Source organism: Bombus huntii, chromosome 2 (assembly GCF_024542735.1).
Source record: "Bombus huntii isolate Logan2020A chromosome 2, iyBomHunt1.1, whole genome shotgun sequence".
NCBI classification, from domain to species: domain Eukaryota; kingdom Metazoa; phylum Arthropoda; class Insecta; order Hymenoptera; family Apidae; genus Bombus; species Bombus huntii.
The window spans coordinates 21,932,130-21,950,008 of NC_066239.1; the positions used below are offsets into that span (position 1 = coordinate 21,932,130).

General features: G+C 36.1%; 3 protein-coding genes across 5 annotated transcripts; 2 read left to right on the forward strand and 1 right to left on the reverse strand.

The window, feature by feature from the left end:
• Positions 1-3,281: 3,281 nt before the first annotated feature.
• Positions 3,282-7,864, reverse strand: LOC126873292 (uncharacterized). 2 transcript variants are annotated; one of them, XM_050634014.1, is made up of 8 exons: positions 7,719-7,864; positions 7,481-7,645; positions 7,169-7,401; positions 6,140-6,309; positions 5,837-6,065; positions 4,730-5,760; positions 4,326-4,627; positions 3,282-3,955 (listed from the first exon to the last, which is right to left on the reverse strand). In XM_050634014.1, the coding sequence occupies exons 3-8, from the start codon at positions 7,230-7,232 to the stop codon at positions 3,883-3,885; spliced, it is 1,869 nt and encodes a 622-aa protein (XP_050489971.1). In that variant the 5' UTR covers positions 7,233-7,401; positions 7,481-7,645; positions 7,719-7,864; the 3' UTR covers positions 3,282-3,882. The 2 variants fall into 2 exon arrangements, with proteins under 2 accessions (XP_050489971.1, XP_050489980.1); XM_050634023.1 differs by lacking the exon at positions 7,719-7,864 and having other exon boundaries at positions 5,837-6,062; positions 7,481-7,642.
• Positions 7,865-8,069: 205 nt separating this feature from the next.
• On the forward strand, positions 8,070-13,140 carry LOC126873388 (trichohyalin-like). The gene is made up of 4 exons (XM_050634234.1): positions 8,070-8,792; positions 9,210-9,385; positions 9,480-9,674; positions 9,926-13,140. The coding sequence occupies exons 1-4, from the start codon at positions 8,628-8,630 to the stop codon at positions 11,907-11,909; spliced, it is 2,520 nt and encodes an 839-aa protein (XP_050490191.1). The 5' UTR covers positions 8,070-8,627; the 3' UTR covers positions 11,910-13,140.
• Positions 12,925-16,849, forward strand: LOC126873371 (very-long-chain 3-oxoacyl-CoA reductase-like). 2 transcript variants are annotated; one of them, XM_050634186.1, is made up of 5 exons: positions 12,925-13,284; positions 14,841-15,216; positions 15,604-15,947; positions 16,156-16,444; positions 16,579-16,849. In XM_050634186.1, the coding sequence occupies exons 2-4, from the start codon at positions 14,842-14,844 to the stop codon at positions 16,436-16,438; spliced, it is 1,002 nt and encodes a 333-aa protein (XP_050490143.1). In that variant the 5' UTR covers positions 12,925-13,284; position 14,841; the 3' UTR covers positions 16,439-16,444; positions 16,579-16,849. The 2 variants fall into 2 exon arrangements, with proteins under 2 accessions (XP_050490143.1, XP_050490133.1); XM_050634176.1 differs by lacking the exon at positions 12,925-13,284 and having other exon boundaries at positions 14,450-15,216.
• Positions 16,850-17,879: the final 1,030 nt, after the last annotated feature.

A 17,879-nucleotide genomic window follows, 5' to 3' on the forward strand; every position in this document is an offset into this window, starting at 1 on the left:
GTATGTATTTTAATTGAAACAAATAGATACTATTCCGAAGAAGATTGTCATGAAAACTTGAATCACGATTTTATATCGAATAATATAAGTTTCAAATGAAAATCAAATGTGGAAACATTTCAAAGATTACTTAGCATTTCGAATTTAAAAAACGAAAGAACATTGCTGTTTATGATATTTTAGTATTACACAAATGATAAAAACCGCGGAAATGTCTCTAACTAATATTAAAATAGACTTAAAATAATTATTATCGAATCAAAGATATTCTAGATAAATCAGACTCGCTGCATATTGTACCTCGCCGATATATACATACCTACATATGTAAGCATGTACATACATACATATATATTGTAGAATATAGTTCAACGCAGAATCATTGTATAATTATAATAATTATAATGTTACGGTATGTACCATAGTTTGAAATTCTTGGCATTATGATAGACGCAATAGAAGATTATGTTATAAAAATTTTTCTTTTCTTTTCTTTTATGGTTACCAATGTTTTCTTAGCTATTTTTCATATATTCCACGATCTCTTTCATATGCTGAGTTTTACTCAAATGTTCACGCACGTTACCAACTAACGTTACTTGCAAAAATCAAAGCAACGAACACTTTAAACAGATCTATTTCTTCTCTTATATTAATAGAATTAACCAAGTTTTGGAAGTTTACGTTGGAAATAAGCATTACGAATGTCATAAATTAACTATTACAGAAATAAGTTTTATTTTGTCGATGTTTATCTTATACATAGAATTCACTCAAATTACGAAATCCGTAACGATGAAATCGCAGATTCATTAAGGGATATAAGCAGCTTAAATATCTTTACTAGGGCTGAACACATTAAATGGTAATTTAACAACAAGAGAAATGATGGCATTGTTCTATCAGACGAATGTAATTATAATAAAAAATTGCCTCAATAACTGATTTGGTTTATTTAGGTGTTAAATGCTATATGTATATAGCTATAACTAATACTAACTACTAAGCTAATTTAATCATTCATAGCCGTTAACATGTCCTGCTTTGCTCATTAGTCGTAAATGATTGGCAAATAATTAATTTACTAATTTATTAATTAAGGTCTTGGGAAGAATCAAAATATTTGATCCTTTTTGATACGTTATACCGTTCCAACAATAGTTTATGCGCTATATCATAATAGACTGTACACTTAGTCTCTAATTATGAATAATGAAAATATAATGGCAAAACAACATAAATCATACTAAAATTCACTAAAAAACATATAGCGCTTTGTTATCTCAAAGAAATAATTTTATGAAATGTTAATATCACTTCCTATGTATATTCGCACAGAGTTTACATATTACGCTGCATTACGTAAAATAACATTGGTATCTTACGAGTAATTTTAAAAGTAATTTTTGAGGCAACGTTTTGTCATTATTACGTTCGTCCGCCCGAACTTATCCAATATTCTCTCAATTAATCACACACCTCTTATTTACATCCTTAACCGCAGCAGAACTGCAAAACGTACTCTCTGTGCATGTTTGATTAACGTAAAGTGGTAAATGTATGCAAAAATTTAATTATCAAAGGAAATTAGTAACTAGCAATTGTTAATTAATTTTTGCAACTTATTACTTTTACATTGCTATATACTTTTCAATATATAAACAATAATTAGATAATAAATATGTGCTTTTGCATGAAATAACAAATATTTATGGTCACACAAATATTTGTGAAAATAATTACAATTAATAAATAATTGTATTTTTCTTACAATTGATTAACTAACTGAATGATTAAAGTATTTCACAAATATAACAAAAATATAAAATAACACAAAAGTACAATGGATTAAAATGACGATGAGATTAATAATGTCATAATAATAATAAAATGCTTATTAATTTTTGTTAACATATTATCAATAATTAGTCATCCTAGACCTTACTAATTTATAGAATATTTGTAATAATATAAAAAAATGTTTTACATTAGGAAAGGAATTTTAGTGAAATATATATGATTAGTGAAATACATCTCCGACTTGATTCAAATAGAAATATTTGTATATCATTAAATATGATCAGTCTGATTCTTAAATTCTATCCGTAAACTAAAATATATTATAATTACTAAATATTGCATGCTTCAGGGGACCATTTAAAAATCATTAATCACCGATTAGAGACAATGAGTATTTCACTCATGCGTGGATCATACAAAGTATGTTGTTACAAACAATCCCCAATAAGGAAAATCTTTCTTCTCACTTTACATAGAGTATAATTGTATAGACTTAAAAACGTTTATCCTTATACCAAAATGTTAAACTTAGTCGTTAGAAATTTCCACCATATCTTATGTGAGTCAATTGTCTGAATGTAAAATTTGTGTAACTACAATCATACTTTCCATTACAAATCCATGAGAAAAAAAGATCATAAAAAGAACGTTTTACATACGAAATAAGACCTTTTTGCCGAGTGTCGATTTAAGAGTTTTAAGACGAATATTATATCTTGTATGCGTGTAACATACAAATGCACGAACGCTCGCATACATAACAGTGAAATATAATAGAATAGAGTCAACATTCACACGATAAGTGGAAGAAGCGTAACATATATGTATTAAGGCTGATTTAGGCTATTTGAACCAATAGATCTGTTTCAAGCATATGTATATACAAATCGTAAAACAATTTCTATTATTTAACATACTGTACGCTTATGTTTCATGCTAAATGAACGGCAAAAATTAACAAATGTGTTGAGAAATCAACTAAAATGAATATATTTATGTAATTTTTATATAACTTGGAGGTTGTACTCAATATTGATATGTATTCTTAAAAGACTTCAAAACATATATATATATATATATATATATATATATATATATATATATATATATATATATATACTTGTGCACTGCACATTATCTAATAGATTTACTTTTGTCCATTTTCGTCAGAATACCAGAGTATGGAAAGAAAATTTATATGAAAATATTTTCAATTAAGTTAGAATATTGTGTTTAAATATCACAATTAAATAAAGGCTTCTACGCTAAAATTTCCATAAAAAGTTATTATAATAATGAGATGTAGAAATTAACAATAATATAAATAATGATATAACAGTGTAACAATATTCGAATAAGTTATCAAATTGTCATCGACTTACCTGCAACATTCATATCCTATTTTATACTCACTTTTCTCTCACATTATTGAATAATTAGTATTGAAATTATTGTAAATAGGTATCGAAATTAACAATTGGTAAACAAATAAAAAAAGTATATGTATATGTAACAATGAGTATAATATGAACTAATCTGTTCTTTATATTTTATTGCGTTATCCAGTTTCTCGAAATATATATATCATACTGTTCATGACAAAACAATAAAGGAATTCTGTAATAAAACGATAAAAAAATTCAATTTTCAATTCTGTTGATGAATCTTTAACAAATGATATGCATGGAACATAGTTAAAAATACTTTGGGTAGTTACGTCCTTAAACATATTGGAATTGTAAATTGCTATGCAATAAATATATTATCTAAACTTTGCTCTCAAAGTTTAATAACATGTAAAGAAAAACCGTGAGAGCAAAAACGTGACTCATTTTTTCCATAGGTCATATATAGTTTGAGTATGTATGTGAATAGTTTATATACAGTGAACAAGATAGAAAAAGTTTCACCGTAACTCTGAAATTTGGCAATGTAATACTATTTACCGACAATATAACGTTGTCTGCAACGCAATAAAATATGAACATTGTTCGTCTTCCTTAATATTGAATTTTGATCAATGGTAGTGTAATATAAATCATTTTAATAGTTATACGATGCACAGGAAACACATAACTGCAATCAATTTTCATCCGAGGATTCTGTGGAACTTTGAGGCATTGGGTTGAACCAATTTTCACGAATGCCAGTGCTCCTAGATACAAAGAAATATCGACAAAAGTCAATCGATCAATAGCACAAATGTAAACTTATAAAATGTTACATTCATATTGTTTCGTTTGAATTATAAATTTTTCGAAAAATTAGTAAATTGGACAAATAGTAGCAGAAAGAAGATATTAATGAGACATGGAGACCGGAGACGTAATTAATAGACAGCAGAAGAGAATGAATGAAAGATGCACACAATCTTGTACAATACTATGATAAATTATTAAATTTTTCTTCATACGACATGTTATCACAACTATTAGTTGCAGTGGTTCGATAATCCTTAAACGTTATAAAGTGATTTAATATTAAGTTAAGTAAGAAAGAATAATAATCCCTTTTCCTATAATTACCTTGTTCGTTGACGGGTACTTATAGGCAGTGTGAGTGAAGTTCTATAATACTGAGGAGTAACATTTGAAGCTGTTTCATCTGGTCTTCTATGTAACGTCATAGTTTCGTGCGGAGACGTAATTAATTCATCTTCGTTATCTAAATAATAATGAGAACCTGTTGCGCTTTTACAATTTTCACATTCGCTTCTGTAATCATCTGTATCGTCGTGGAGAGTAGAAAGAGCTTGCATGCTACAAGTGCATGTTACCGATTCAAAACTTCCTTCTTCATTAATTCCATTAGCTATATTTAATGGTGGCTGGAATGCATGAAAATCATTATATACATACAACAAGTAAGTGTATTTGAAAAGACAGAATTTTATGATACTTGGAATATTATGTTAGATTTTGTACTATACCTTAAAATCATGAGATTTTAGTTCCATTTTAGGATCCAATGGTTGTCTTTCAATTTGTTGCAATCCTGAGGAAGATGCAGAAGAAGGCTGTATTTGTACATCTTCGGGAAATGTTTCTGGATTTGTATTTTCCCTTGAATTTTCTAATTTAGTTACAGCATTTTGTTGCGACGAATGTGGTATGTTCGACGTAGTAATATCAGCTGTTATCGTAAATCGTAAAAATTCTTTCTGAGTGCAATCATTTATAATATCTTGTAACTTTGCACTGGTACGAGTTGTTAAAGTCCTAGGAATTGTACGATGAGTAGTCACGCTAGAATTTGGTAAGGTTGCGGATATTGTAAATGCTCCAGTTTGTCGAGGAAGGGTGGTATGCGTTTGATAACTTTTCGGAATAGTAGATTGTTGTTGGGTGAAGTTGGATAAAGGTTGTGCAGTTACATCAGGACGCTGATTAATGAAGTTGGGAATTCCAATGGGGGTAGGTAAATTTTCGTAAGTACTTGTTCCCATTGTGAAACTCGTCGTAGAAGTTCCTACACTAACACTCGGAGATAACGTTTCGTTTTGATTAGACTGCCGATAGCTAGCATATATGTTTGGATTCGATATTGGCCTACTTGGCGTTGAGATTAAGCCACTTTGATCCGTTATGACGCCGTCGCAAATTAACGTTGACGAATTGCGATTTATACCACTTTGAGTGCTTCCTACTAACGATATACTTGTACGACTATTGGTATTTGGCAAATAGGTGTTTGGAAAATTTAATTGCGGAAGCGCTTGTGGATTCATGGATAAAAGAGCTTGTTCCGCTCTCGCTGCTGCTACTGCTTCTTCATAAGGTGGTGGAGCCTCGCCACGAGGAAAGTAATTATTTGGTGGTTTCCACAATGGATAACTAGCTCCACATGGAATGTCATCCATAGGAACACTATGCGACAATCCATCTCGTTCTAAATATCCCATACTACCTAAGTTTCTTTGGTCCTCTGCTAACTGTCTGTTCTGCCTTCCTGCCACGCAAACTTTTACAAAATAATCAAAATTTTTGATCTATTATTCTAAGATAAAAACACTTGACACATTGTGAAGGAGAAATACCTTGTATCTTTCTTCGGCGAAAACGGTGTACTAAAAAAAAAAACAGACACAATGACAATATAGCTGTTACAAGACTAGCAACAAATCGTACTCCTATATCGTAATTCGTGGCAGCATCGTTTGTGTTGCTACCAATCCCATCGGATTTGTCATTCGGTATAGATAACACTGTATCATCCAAGCAAATATATCGGCAACAGATATGCCGAGTAGATTTACAATATTCCTGCTTAATTTAGAGTTAATCTTTCAGTCACAAAGAAAGAGAATAATACCAAGCACAAAGCGATATGATTATTTTACCACTTGAAGCGCATCTCCATAATCGCAAATAACTGTTCTACACCACTTTGGATTGCCATTATCACATACACAGAGTGTACAGGGTTCTGGGCCAGGAATGTATATAAAAGTATCTTCATAGATTCGTCCTTGTTGATCTTTGCAGGTGACACCACTTTTTGCATGAATAACTGTAAAATATTTATAAAAGTATAGTCATAGGAACTCTTACTCGCTTATGAGATTACTAAGCAGTGAAATTATGAGAAATGAAATTCGTAAATTGAATCATTGATTAACAATGTTTCCCTCTATTTGTCTTTTGTATTATTTGTTTGAATTTCACACGGCACAAAAATAACAATTAACAACTATATCGCTGAACATAAATATATTTGACAGCACAATTTACAGAAGATTTATATTTTGCTAACGTAAAGTGGCACGCGCATATCGTACCAAGTGATCAAGTAAGCAGGTGAGCGGCAATGTATATACATGCGTCATACGCACGTTACGTCAATCGAAAAATCCACCAAGTATCGAGTGTTAAAAGCTGCCGTTCGACACATAAATATCGAGAATAATAAATAAATGAATCTGCAAGTTGAATATACAAACGCAGAATGGTAAAAAATATTTATATCGACGTATGACCGAATGATTTAAAACGACGCTAGATAATGTTTCACTGATTCATTGAATCGTAGGAGCGTAGCTTTAACAAAAAGGCTTTTTCTTCTTCTCCTCCTTGTTGTTGTCGTTATTGTTATCATCATCATCATCATCATCATCATCATAATCATAATCATTATTATTATTATTATTATTATTATTATCATTATTATTATTATTATTATTATTATTATTATTAATCGGAACAGAGCGCGCAAGATAAAAGGTTAAGGTGAGTGTAATAAAAACAAGAAATTACTTGGTAAAAAGCCGAGTGAGAAAAAGAGGAAGGTTTACGTAAAACTGAGAAAGCATTTGAATCGAAACAATAGAAAGATCGGTATAAAGAAAAGAAGAGTGTCGTGTTTGACTCACCGTTAAAAAATAGAATAAATGCGTAAACTGCATAACCAAGAAGGTTACTGCCACTGTATTTCATTCTGCGTTTGTTATCTCATCATAATCGTAATCACTTGGAGCGGTGCAGCAACGAAGCGGAGAAGGTATCGTTGGACGTCTCAAACGGTGTTTCGTTCCGATAAGTTGCTGTTGTTGGTCCTCAACATTTTTCACGACACAATTCCAACTAACATCTTGTGCTAAAGCACCTGTATCACGAGTGATTTATATAGGAGCAACAGTTATTTTCACACAGCTGCATATCTTAGAAACACTTCTTTTACTCACAAGTGTCCTTGCGAAGTATGCGTCCTCTCAAATAGGCACACCAACTTGCATCTACTTCGCACGGACTCCCGACACCCGGAATGATCGATTAGTAAACGGAGCAGCTATCGGTGTCGAGCACTGATACCGTAGCTATCGCCATCTTCAAGCCATCCGCACAACTTTCTACGAGCAATTGCCATTCTTCTGCCGTGTCAGTCACCACACTATCCTTCGGCAATGCCTTCGGCGAGCTTACCTTATCCACTGCAATCGAATATTCTCTCGTCTATCGGAGTATCGTCTGCCGCTTCGCACCGTATCATAGAATATCGCCACAGATACCGCCAACGACGCATACTTACATATTCTCGCTTTTACTTATTTATCGCACCTATATACACGTACCTTTTTCTCTTGCGCATAATTTTCTCTATACGTATAGTGAAAATAATTGAATTTTTTACGATAAAGAACAACCGAACGAGTGTATAATATATGCTCTATAAAATACACACGCACGCGTATACGCGCAGGCACGCATATATGCATACATAGATATCGTATGCGTCAATGAATATCTAAAACAATCGATTAAATTAAAAGCTGCTAGAAACAATCAATGACCGTATAGCGTGATTACGTCAAGCGTGGCGTTACATCCGGTTAAGCGATTGAATTCATATTTATGTTATTGATCGATCACATGCATACCGTATCTATACATGGAAGCGAGATGAAAATCTATACTTTCAAAACAAAACAGATTCCCCTATCCTATCGCTTTTAACCTACCACATTTAACGACTTTATGCAAAATGTAAAAAAATTTCAAGTAAATCTATCTCGATACTCACTTGCAACAATCAAAAGAAATAAGGAACATATAACGACACATAGAGAAGAAAAGAGCAAGAGGAAATAGAAAAATAGGATAACAATTTGCACGTTGGATCAAATATAGAAATCGTAATTGTACGTCAGGTATGATCAATATCTAAGAAAGGAGAATTATTCAAAATTATTTGCATAGCTGTTGTTTAGAATGAAACTACGTTTAGAATGAAAAGGATAATTAATATTATATCGTATTATACATGTACGTATAGCAGTACATATAGATAATGCGTGTATATATGTGAATGTATTGTTGGTAGAAAAAGGAAAGATGGAAAAAAACGACGATTCGCCCGAAGACGTTAAACGAGCCACTTCGATCGAGCGTGAAATAAAGAGAGGACAAAAGGATGATACGTTCGAAGGTTATCCACGAATAGTGGAAAAGAAGAAAAGATGGGAGCACTGTGATAAACCACCTTTAAAGAAAACTAAGGCAAATGGATCTACAAGTTTCAACATTTTCAGATGATTCGCTTTCTTCTTTCATCACGGATATCTTGCTTTCGAAATAGGGAAATGGTTAAATGCGAATAGGTTAAATGCGATTGAGAAGCTAATTTATCATCATGAATATATACATAGGAAAATACTTTATAATATACACGTATACAAGTCGGATTTGCATACTCTTTTATTCGATGCTCTCGAGGAGTGTTTCGCCGCTGATAGAATTTCGATAGAATTAGAATAGAATTTCCTGCGAAAACAATTTAAATCCGATACGTAACGATAATTGAACGTCGTTCGATTCAGCATCTGAAATGGTTCGATCAACGAACGGAGATTACTATGTTTTCCGTTGATGTTGACGAAAGAATGTAGCTAACTTTATGATAAATTTGTGCCGTAGCATACAGAGAGGTCGAACGACGATTGCTGTCGAAAACAGAGAGGCAGGAAGAAAAAGACGACAAAATTTACAAAGGTTTCGGTATTTGGAGAGCCTTGTACATTCGCAAAATTAGACACCATACCTAGACACTGTTTAACAAAACAAGATTATATCAATATGTTAGCGACTGCAAGGTGAAAGTTTCAACTTCATCAATGAGATACATTTTGACACTGTCGGTTTTGCGGAATAGCAAACGTAACAAAAGATTCTAATATTTTCACATAGTCGCAAATGCCCGCCAGATCAGGAGAAGACGGTGTTTAGGAAACTAAGACCAGTGTCACCGCGAATCAAAGAATTGGCACAACCGACGAGACAACGAATGCTAATAACTTTACAACAAGGCGCGTCGATATTACCGCCGGCTCTCGTGGATAATCTCGTCCGAACCGTAGAGAACGAAACTTGTTTAACCCCTGAGTAACGTATCGATCGTTTAAACCATTCTTTACGCTCTTGGGTAACATTATCTTTTCGTTTATATTCTCTGTTTTGTTTTATTTTATTTTCCGTTTCGTTTCGTTTCGTTTCGTTCCGTTCCGTTCTGTTCTGTTCTGTTCTGTTTTCCACCGAGAGACACATAATAACGATCGTTATGCGGTTGGAAAAATAATTTTGAAATTTCTTGAAGCATCGTCGAGGTGTACACGGCTGTGAAATATCTTTTGTAGACAAGCTGCAAAAATCTCGCGTAAAAAGAAGTCTAGCGGAAAGAAGAGGAAAGGCGGAATGGAGAAATGGCAATATAAAGAGGCAAACAAATTAAGGAGAACAAGCGTTGGCATGGCAACCGCAGGATTCTTCGACAAAGATTCAATTTCTTGTCAATATCTTATGGCCGAGCGTTTCGTCCGAAGTATCTTAAAATCGAAATGCTCGTATCCGAAATCGGAGTTGAACGACGTCGTGGAAGTGATAATCGGACGTCTGACAGATGTTCTCGAATATAGCCCTCCGCAAGACGAAGATCGTAAATCGCAACAAGTGCGTTATTTGGCCGATGTAATAGCCTGTTGGATAACCGGAGTGCTGTCCGAGGTCGCGCAATACCAAGAGGACAAACTCGTGGAACGATGTCGAAGGAAAGAAGAGGAAATGAGAATAGACGAGGAGGAGGAGGAGGAGGAGGAGGAGGAGGAGAAGGAGGATGACGACAAAGACGAGGAGGACGAGGAGAAAGATAAGGACGAGGATCTAAAGAAATACGAAGAAGACGATGAAGACCGCGAATCAGACTCGGATTGGCAAGAGGATGCGAAAACGATGGACGAGGAAACGGAAACGGAAAGAAAAGAAATCGAGCCTCGAACGGAAGATTCGGAAATAGCGGAAATAGAATTGCCAGTGGATGTGGAAACAGAAACTCAAGTGGAACCAGCAGCACAAGTGGAGACTGAGATACAAACGGAACCGAAGGCTCAAGTCGAAGCGGAGATAGAAGCGGATATGGAAACAGAAGTGGCAAAAGAATTAGAAGAAATACCAGAAATCAAATCAGAGGCAGAACCAGAACTACAAGAAGAACCGGTAACAGAAACGGAAGCAGAACTGGTACCAAAAACAGAGCCAGAACCAGAGTCAGAACCAGAACCAGAACCAGAACCAGAACCGGAACCAGAACCGGAGCTGGTACCGAAAACAGAACCAGAATCAGAACCAGAATCGGAAGCAGAAGCGGAAGCAGAAGCAGAAGCAGAAGCAGAAGCAGAAATGGAAACAAAACGAGAGCCAGAATCAGAATCGGAAGCGGTAGCAGAGTCGGTAGCAGGACTAGAACCGGAAGCAAAATTAGAAGCAAAATCGGAACCAGAGCCAGAAGCAGAACCAAAACTAGAATCGGTATCAGAAGCAGAAAAAGTGGCGGTAGTAGAGCCAAAATCGGAACTAGAAACAGAGATAGAAGGCAAAGTGGAAGCGAAAGCGGAAGAAGCTCGAGTCGAAGACAAGAAGGTGGAAGAACCGTTGGACGAAACGAGAGTGGAAGTATCGCCGGTTGAGATGGAATTACCCAAACATATAGACGTTATCGAGGGTTTGGAAGAATTGTTTAAAACCGATCTCCCTTTCCTCACGTTCGACAAGATTATCGATACTATCTACAAGATGATCGAAAGCATGCCAGAAAATACGGGCGATGATCCGATAACGAATGGCATACATCGTGCGATTTACGAAAAGTTGAGTAATATAGTAAGGTTGGAAAACCCGGATCTATTGACGGAAGAATTGAAGACTATTATGAACATAGTGTGCGGAAAGATGGCAAATTGGTTAAGATCGATACTAAGTAAATCGCAGATGGCGTTCATGGAACGATACATGCCAGAAGTAGAGTCGAAAGAAATTAGAAATTGGACTAGATGGCTCGAGTATATCAGTGACGTGGCCAAAGATTGGAATATATGGTTACGGACCGTAATCGAGAAGTTGTTGGAGATGGAAAGTGAGAAGATCACTCGCGGAGAATGGCAGGATTGGACAAAATCTTTCGATACCAAGGCTCTGCTTTGGAGACGATTTCACCTACAAACTATGCACCAAGCGGATCGCAACGTTACGATGTTGATTGGTCGACGCGTCGTTAAAACAGGAACAAAGGGCATGATTCCCGATACATCCGAGCGATTAATCAACACCACTGACTTGCACGTTTGAAAACCATCACGCGTACACGCGTATCAGTTCCATCGTTCTTCTCCAATTTATTTCCTTTGTCGCTTATTTACCAGACACGCTTTATTTCATTTTCTACCATTTTATAACTAATATAGCTAACTGGTACAACTAAGCGCACTCGGTTAGATACGTAAACGTAGACTTTAAGATACTCGCACGAAGCTTGCGAACGTTTAACCTACTGGAAATCGATATAACGCGTAAACGCGACGTCCAAACGAAGCGGAGAAACGACTACGAAAATAAAGAGAAGCGGAAAAACGAAAAACGAAAAACGAAGACAACGAGGACAACGAAATATAGAAACTCGTGCAACTTGTAAACGACAAAATAAAGAGAGTGTGAAACCACGATAGACAAATTACGATCGGATTTTTCGTATTAGGTATTTAGGCGAACATCGTTGTCGGTGGACGTATTATCGGATAATATGGTTTGATACGTTCGCGTTATACGCGATACGAGTAGGCAAGGAGAAACGCAGAGGCAAATTATACACGCTGGCATTCCACTTTTTCGATCGGCAGTATTTGCTACACAAGAATGTGCCAAAGCAAAGTGTGTCAAAGAAAAAATTAACCGTTCCCCTGCCTTGGCAAAGAAAAGCCAAGGTGGAAGCAAGACTTTCTTCTGGAACGGCTTAACGCTGACATTGCTGGTCGTGCGCCGACCGTCTATGTCGATACATTTACAATGTATACGTTGAAACCACACACTCGCGCAACTTGCGCATACTTGCTATACGTATATCGAACACGTCTGGTTCGCGATCGCTTCAATTCGCATCCACATGCTTATCTAGGTCTGCGCCCGCGCAAACTCCGCAACGCTTCCTACTACCATCGACCGTGCCACGATATCGTCTCCTCTCGCTTCCTCCTTTTTCCTTCGGCTTCCCTCTCCCCCGTCCCCTTTTCACCTTCTCCCTCCCTTTCACTTCACCTTTCTCCTCCCTTTTCCGCTTTCTCTCGGCTACTCTCTTCCGTACCCTTCAGCGATCCGGCCTGCTCTCCGAGCGTATCTCCCAGTTTGCTCGGCTCCGTATCGTTCGTGTCTTTCCATTCGTCTCTTCTCTTCCATTCGTCGATATTTCGATTAATCAGAGTTGCTTCTCGTCCTCGTCCTTCTTCTCATTCCCGCGCAGAATACACGCGTGTGATTACGCACAGTTTTCTCCCTTTTCTCCCGCGGAACAGCATTTTTACTTATTTTTTAATGAGCTTAATCGTTTCACGATCACGACAACGTCTCTATCGTGTCAAAGAGAAACAACACGTTGAATCGAGAAAGAAACTTGATCGTCATCGTCCTCGTCATCAGCATCACCGATCGATTTCGACGATATCAAATACAGGTAATCCGCTAAAACCATAAAAGCATCTTATCTGTGTTAATCGTTTTGCCGATAGTAAGATAGTAAAATAGTAAAATAGCAAGATAGTAAGATAGTAAGATAGTAAAATAGCAAGATAGTAAGATAGTAAGATAGTAAAATAGCAAGATAGTAAGATAATAAGATAGTAAAATAGCAAGATAGTAGGATAGTAAGATAGTAAAATAGCAAGATAGTAAGATAGTAAGATAGTAAAATAGCAAGATAGTAAGATAGTAAGATAGTAAAATAGCAAGATAGTAAGATAATAAGATAGTAAAATAGCAAGATAGTAGGATAGTAAGATAGTAAAATAGCAAGATAGTAAGATAGTAAGATAGTAAAATAGCAAGATAGTAGGATAGTAAGATAGTAAAATAGCAAGATAGTAAGATAGTAAGATAGTAAGATATCGTCTGATACTTTTATTATTTACGTTTTCATACATATATGCATGTACATATACATAAGTATGTATTTATGTACATACGTGTTCATTATCTTCGTACTTTTCTGTCCTATCCGTCCGTCTCGCAATCGTTGAATATTCTATTTTGCAATTACCAAATCGTTCAATATGGAAATAACTAATATTCGCTTGGTTAAATATCGCGTGTAGAAGATGTCAAAGTCGAATACTAAAAATGTTATAGTGCAATAGGCAATAGTACTGTGTAATTTGTATGTAAAAGCGAAGAAATACGAAAGAAATAACGGATAAGCGGATAAATTTAGTTCGCGAACGAGATAGACCACTGTTAAACGTATGAGAAATATTGCTGTTAGATTAGGAACGAACGACATGTATAATATAATCGTCGCTGTCGCAACCTTTCGCCGTCGCTTATCGATAGAATTTACTGGTTTAGAAAATTGGTAATTTCTACGCTTGTCTTTCTCAAATATTACGTTGATTTAGTCGCTTAGACCTGAAATTTCCTTCGATAAAGCTTTAGTAGCGTTTAGTAGTTTAGTAGTCCAGTTATAAACGTTCGTCTTTTCCTAGACTCTTTCGTAGACTTACTTTGGAATTATCTTCGATTAGAAGATATTTACTGTTGCAAAAAGTGACTTGCCGCTTCTACAAGAGATAGCGTACGTACGTCGTCGACCATTATGCAGCGATTTCGTCCGATACGACATTATTCGATACCACGATACACGTACATGTATAATACGGTAAAATATATAGGTAACTAATGCTCTGTCTACATACGCTTTGCTATCTACGTACATACGCTAATCTACATATGTATAAAAGTGTACGAGTATGTTTGCATGGTGAAAAAGGTATCAGCGCGATAACCTCGGCTGTCAGAGTCAGCCAATGATTCGCTTGATCGTCGTGTTATTGCATACGGTGGCACGCCGATGTGCGATCGCGCAAGGGAGGAGAAACGAAGAAAGAAAATTCGTCGGGAGGATGACATACGGTTAAACGTGAACGATACCGGTAGATGCGCGTCACCGTTCGTGGCAATCGTTGCTTCTACTTGTAGCCCGCTGATCAAACCAAATCGAATCGTCCATCGTTTCAGGATGACATTGACGTGTTTGGAAAAAGCATCGTTGGTCGTATTAGCAGCGCTTGGACTGCGATTTTTATTACGAGTCAGCATTCTCGTGTGGAAGAAACTAATAGGACCGAGCTTCGGTTTTGGTATCGACTTGAGGACGCAGGGTAAATGGGCAGTGATTACCGGTTCCACCAGTGGAATTGGAAAAGCATACGCGGAACAATTAGCTGAAAAGGGTCTGAGTATCGTGTTGGTTTCACGAACCCAAGCGAAACTCGAGCAAGTCGCAGCTGAGATCAAACAACGGTATGGCGTCGAAGTTCGAATCGTGGAAGCAGACTTGACCGAGGGACAAGTGGCTTACACGAGAATTGCCAAAGCCACCGAAGAACTCGAGGTATTTGTTCTTTCCCCTTTTTCTTATCCTCTCTCTCTCTCTCTCTCTCTCTCTCTTTTCTTTTTCGTTCCATCCATCTATCAGGTCCGTTCGTTCGTTCATTTTTGCTATCGCACGTGCCGAATAATAATTTATACGTGCCATTCGACGCACTTACACGCGATCACGCACCTACACCGAAGATACAAACAGTTTGTTTCATTATTTCTATCCGCCAATTTCAACGTTGAATAATACACGGCCATAATGCATATAGGTAATGTATAATATCGTAATATCGTGTTGCGTTGTTAATGCACGGGTACATACAGGAAAACTTCTTTTTAGCAAAATTTTCAAATTAGCGCGAAATATATCGATATATTGAGAATCCGTCTTTATTAACAGATCGCTGTGGTGGTAAACAATGCTGGGGCCAGTTACGACCATCCCGATCTATTTAATAACATCTCGGAGGGATGTTTAACGGAAATATTGCAGCTAAATGTGGCGGCGGTAACAGGAGTCGCAAGAGCACTTCTTCCGCAACTGTTCGAACGTAGAAAGGGCGTTTTGATAAATATCAGTTCGGCGTTAGCGGTTATACCATCTCCCTATTTATCCGTATATGCCGCTAGCAAAGCCTATGTGCTCAAGCTGAGCTACGATTTGGCTGCGGAAGCAGAACCATACGGCGTCACCGTTCAATGCGTTACTCCCGGCCCAGTAGCCACCAAGATGTCAAAGATCAAGTAAGTCAAGCGAAGTTCGTTTAAGCGACTTCCGCTTCTCCTTTTTTTATTCGATACACGTTATATGCATTTATTCATCGAGACGGACACTTGTACGTTCTGACGTGCTTAAACGCCTGAATATTTCATAAGTGACACTTTGATTTCTACTCGTATCTATTCATAGCTACGTATACATACATATCACATATCTACGTAACATCTTTAGGAAACCGACTTGGATGGCACCAAAGCCAGAAGAATTTGTAAAGGCTTCGTTAAAAACGATCGGTCTGGAATTGTGCACGACGGGTTATCAGCCTCATTTCTTACTAACTGCTTTTATACACGGTTTACAATGCATCTGCGAGAAAGGCGCGCTCTGGTTAACTTCCAAAATCATATGTAACATACGAAATCGTGCTCTGAAAAAAGACAAGAAGAGAACAAGAGAGGGCAGTACGAAAGGCGCAGATTCGATCAGGGAGCACCAGTTACCCCACGATAAATAGTACATCGTAAGTTTCACTCCCCTTCTTATTCTTTCCCCCTCTTTTTTCCATCTTCTCCTATTTCACCAGTAGCACATTCTTTTTCTTCCTTCTTACAAACGCGTTTTCTCCTTTCTTTCTGATTTTCGCTTCTCTTTTAGACGCAACGCGATAGACATCATATACTTTTAAACACGATCGACTTCGTCTATAGCGAAGAAATCCGACACTTCTGCCACTCCTTTGCCACACTTTTGCCACATGGTATGAAACGAAATATTATAAAATTCAATTATTCTTTTAGATTCATTTCTAAGCTCTCTAATTGTTTTTTTGTTTGTTCTCTTCTTTATTAATTAATTCTTGTACATATATTATTGTTCTATATTTATAACTGTTGTACAAACGAATAAAACGTCTGATTGTTTTTCATTTTCTTTTCACTCTTTTCCCCTAATGACTACCCCACACATTGTCTTTAATACATGTAGGGCAAGAATGACGCTTGAATTTTCCACGTATTTACATAGATGATTCTATTGGTCTATGGGCCTCGTTACGACGACAACATAGATAATATCTAATAATAATAATAATAATGTCAAGTCAATGTATGCCTTGTCAGAGAGGAAACTGTAGTAGCGGACAGCGATCATGCGGCCAAGTAACGATATTTAAATAGATTTGTCGTACAGACGTTCGTTCGTTTTTGCCTCTCCTTTACATCGCATCGTCCCAATAAGAACGAAAATCTCTCTTTCAAAGACAACGATTACTATTATTCTTATTATCATCGTTATTACTATTGCTATTATTATTATTATTATTATTATTATTATTATTATTATTATTATTATTATTATTATTATTATTATTATTATTATTATTATTATCATTATCACCATTATAATAATTATCGCTATTGTTACTATCAAATAAATCAATTCATTACATGTATGTATATTGCTCGTACATATCTTTAGAAATGAAACAGATTATATACTAAAATACTATTATTATCGTTTTAAAAAATCGGAAAAATATAAGAAACGATATTTTAATAGATTTTGTACCTATTCGTTGATGATTCGTTCCACGCAATACGCATTCAATGCGCTTGTTTTAACCATTGACTAAATTCAGAGTAGATCCAACATCACGTGAAATTTCCTGTCTCGCATTCTGAAATATCGACTTCGAAAGAAATCAGAAATCATTTCTTACTTTCTCTTGTACAAAACTGCTACGGCGAATATAAGAATTATGTTCGACTCGATCGTTGGACTTCCAACAATTACTTAATAAAAATGGACTTGTCATCTTACGGGATATCGCGTTGCATGTAATACTATAATATCATTGGGTAAGATCGGTGTACGTGACCAGAGAGGAAATGAGAGTGCCAACGCTCGCAGTTCTAGCTTTTTCACAGTACAGGTGCTGCACCGTGCAGCCAAGTGCT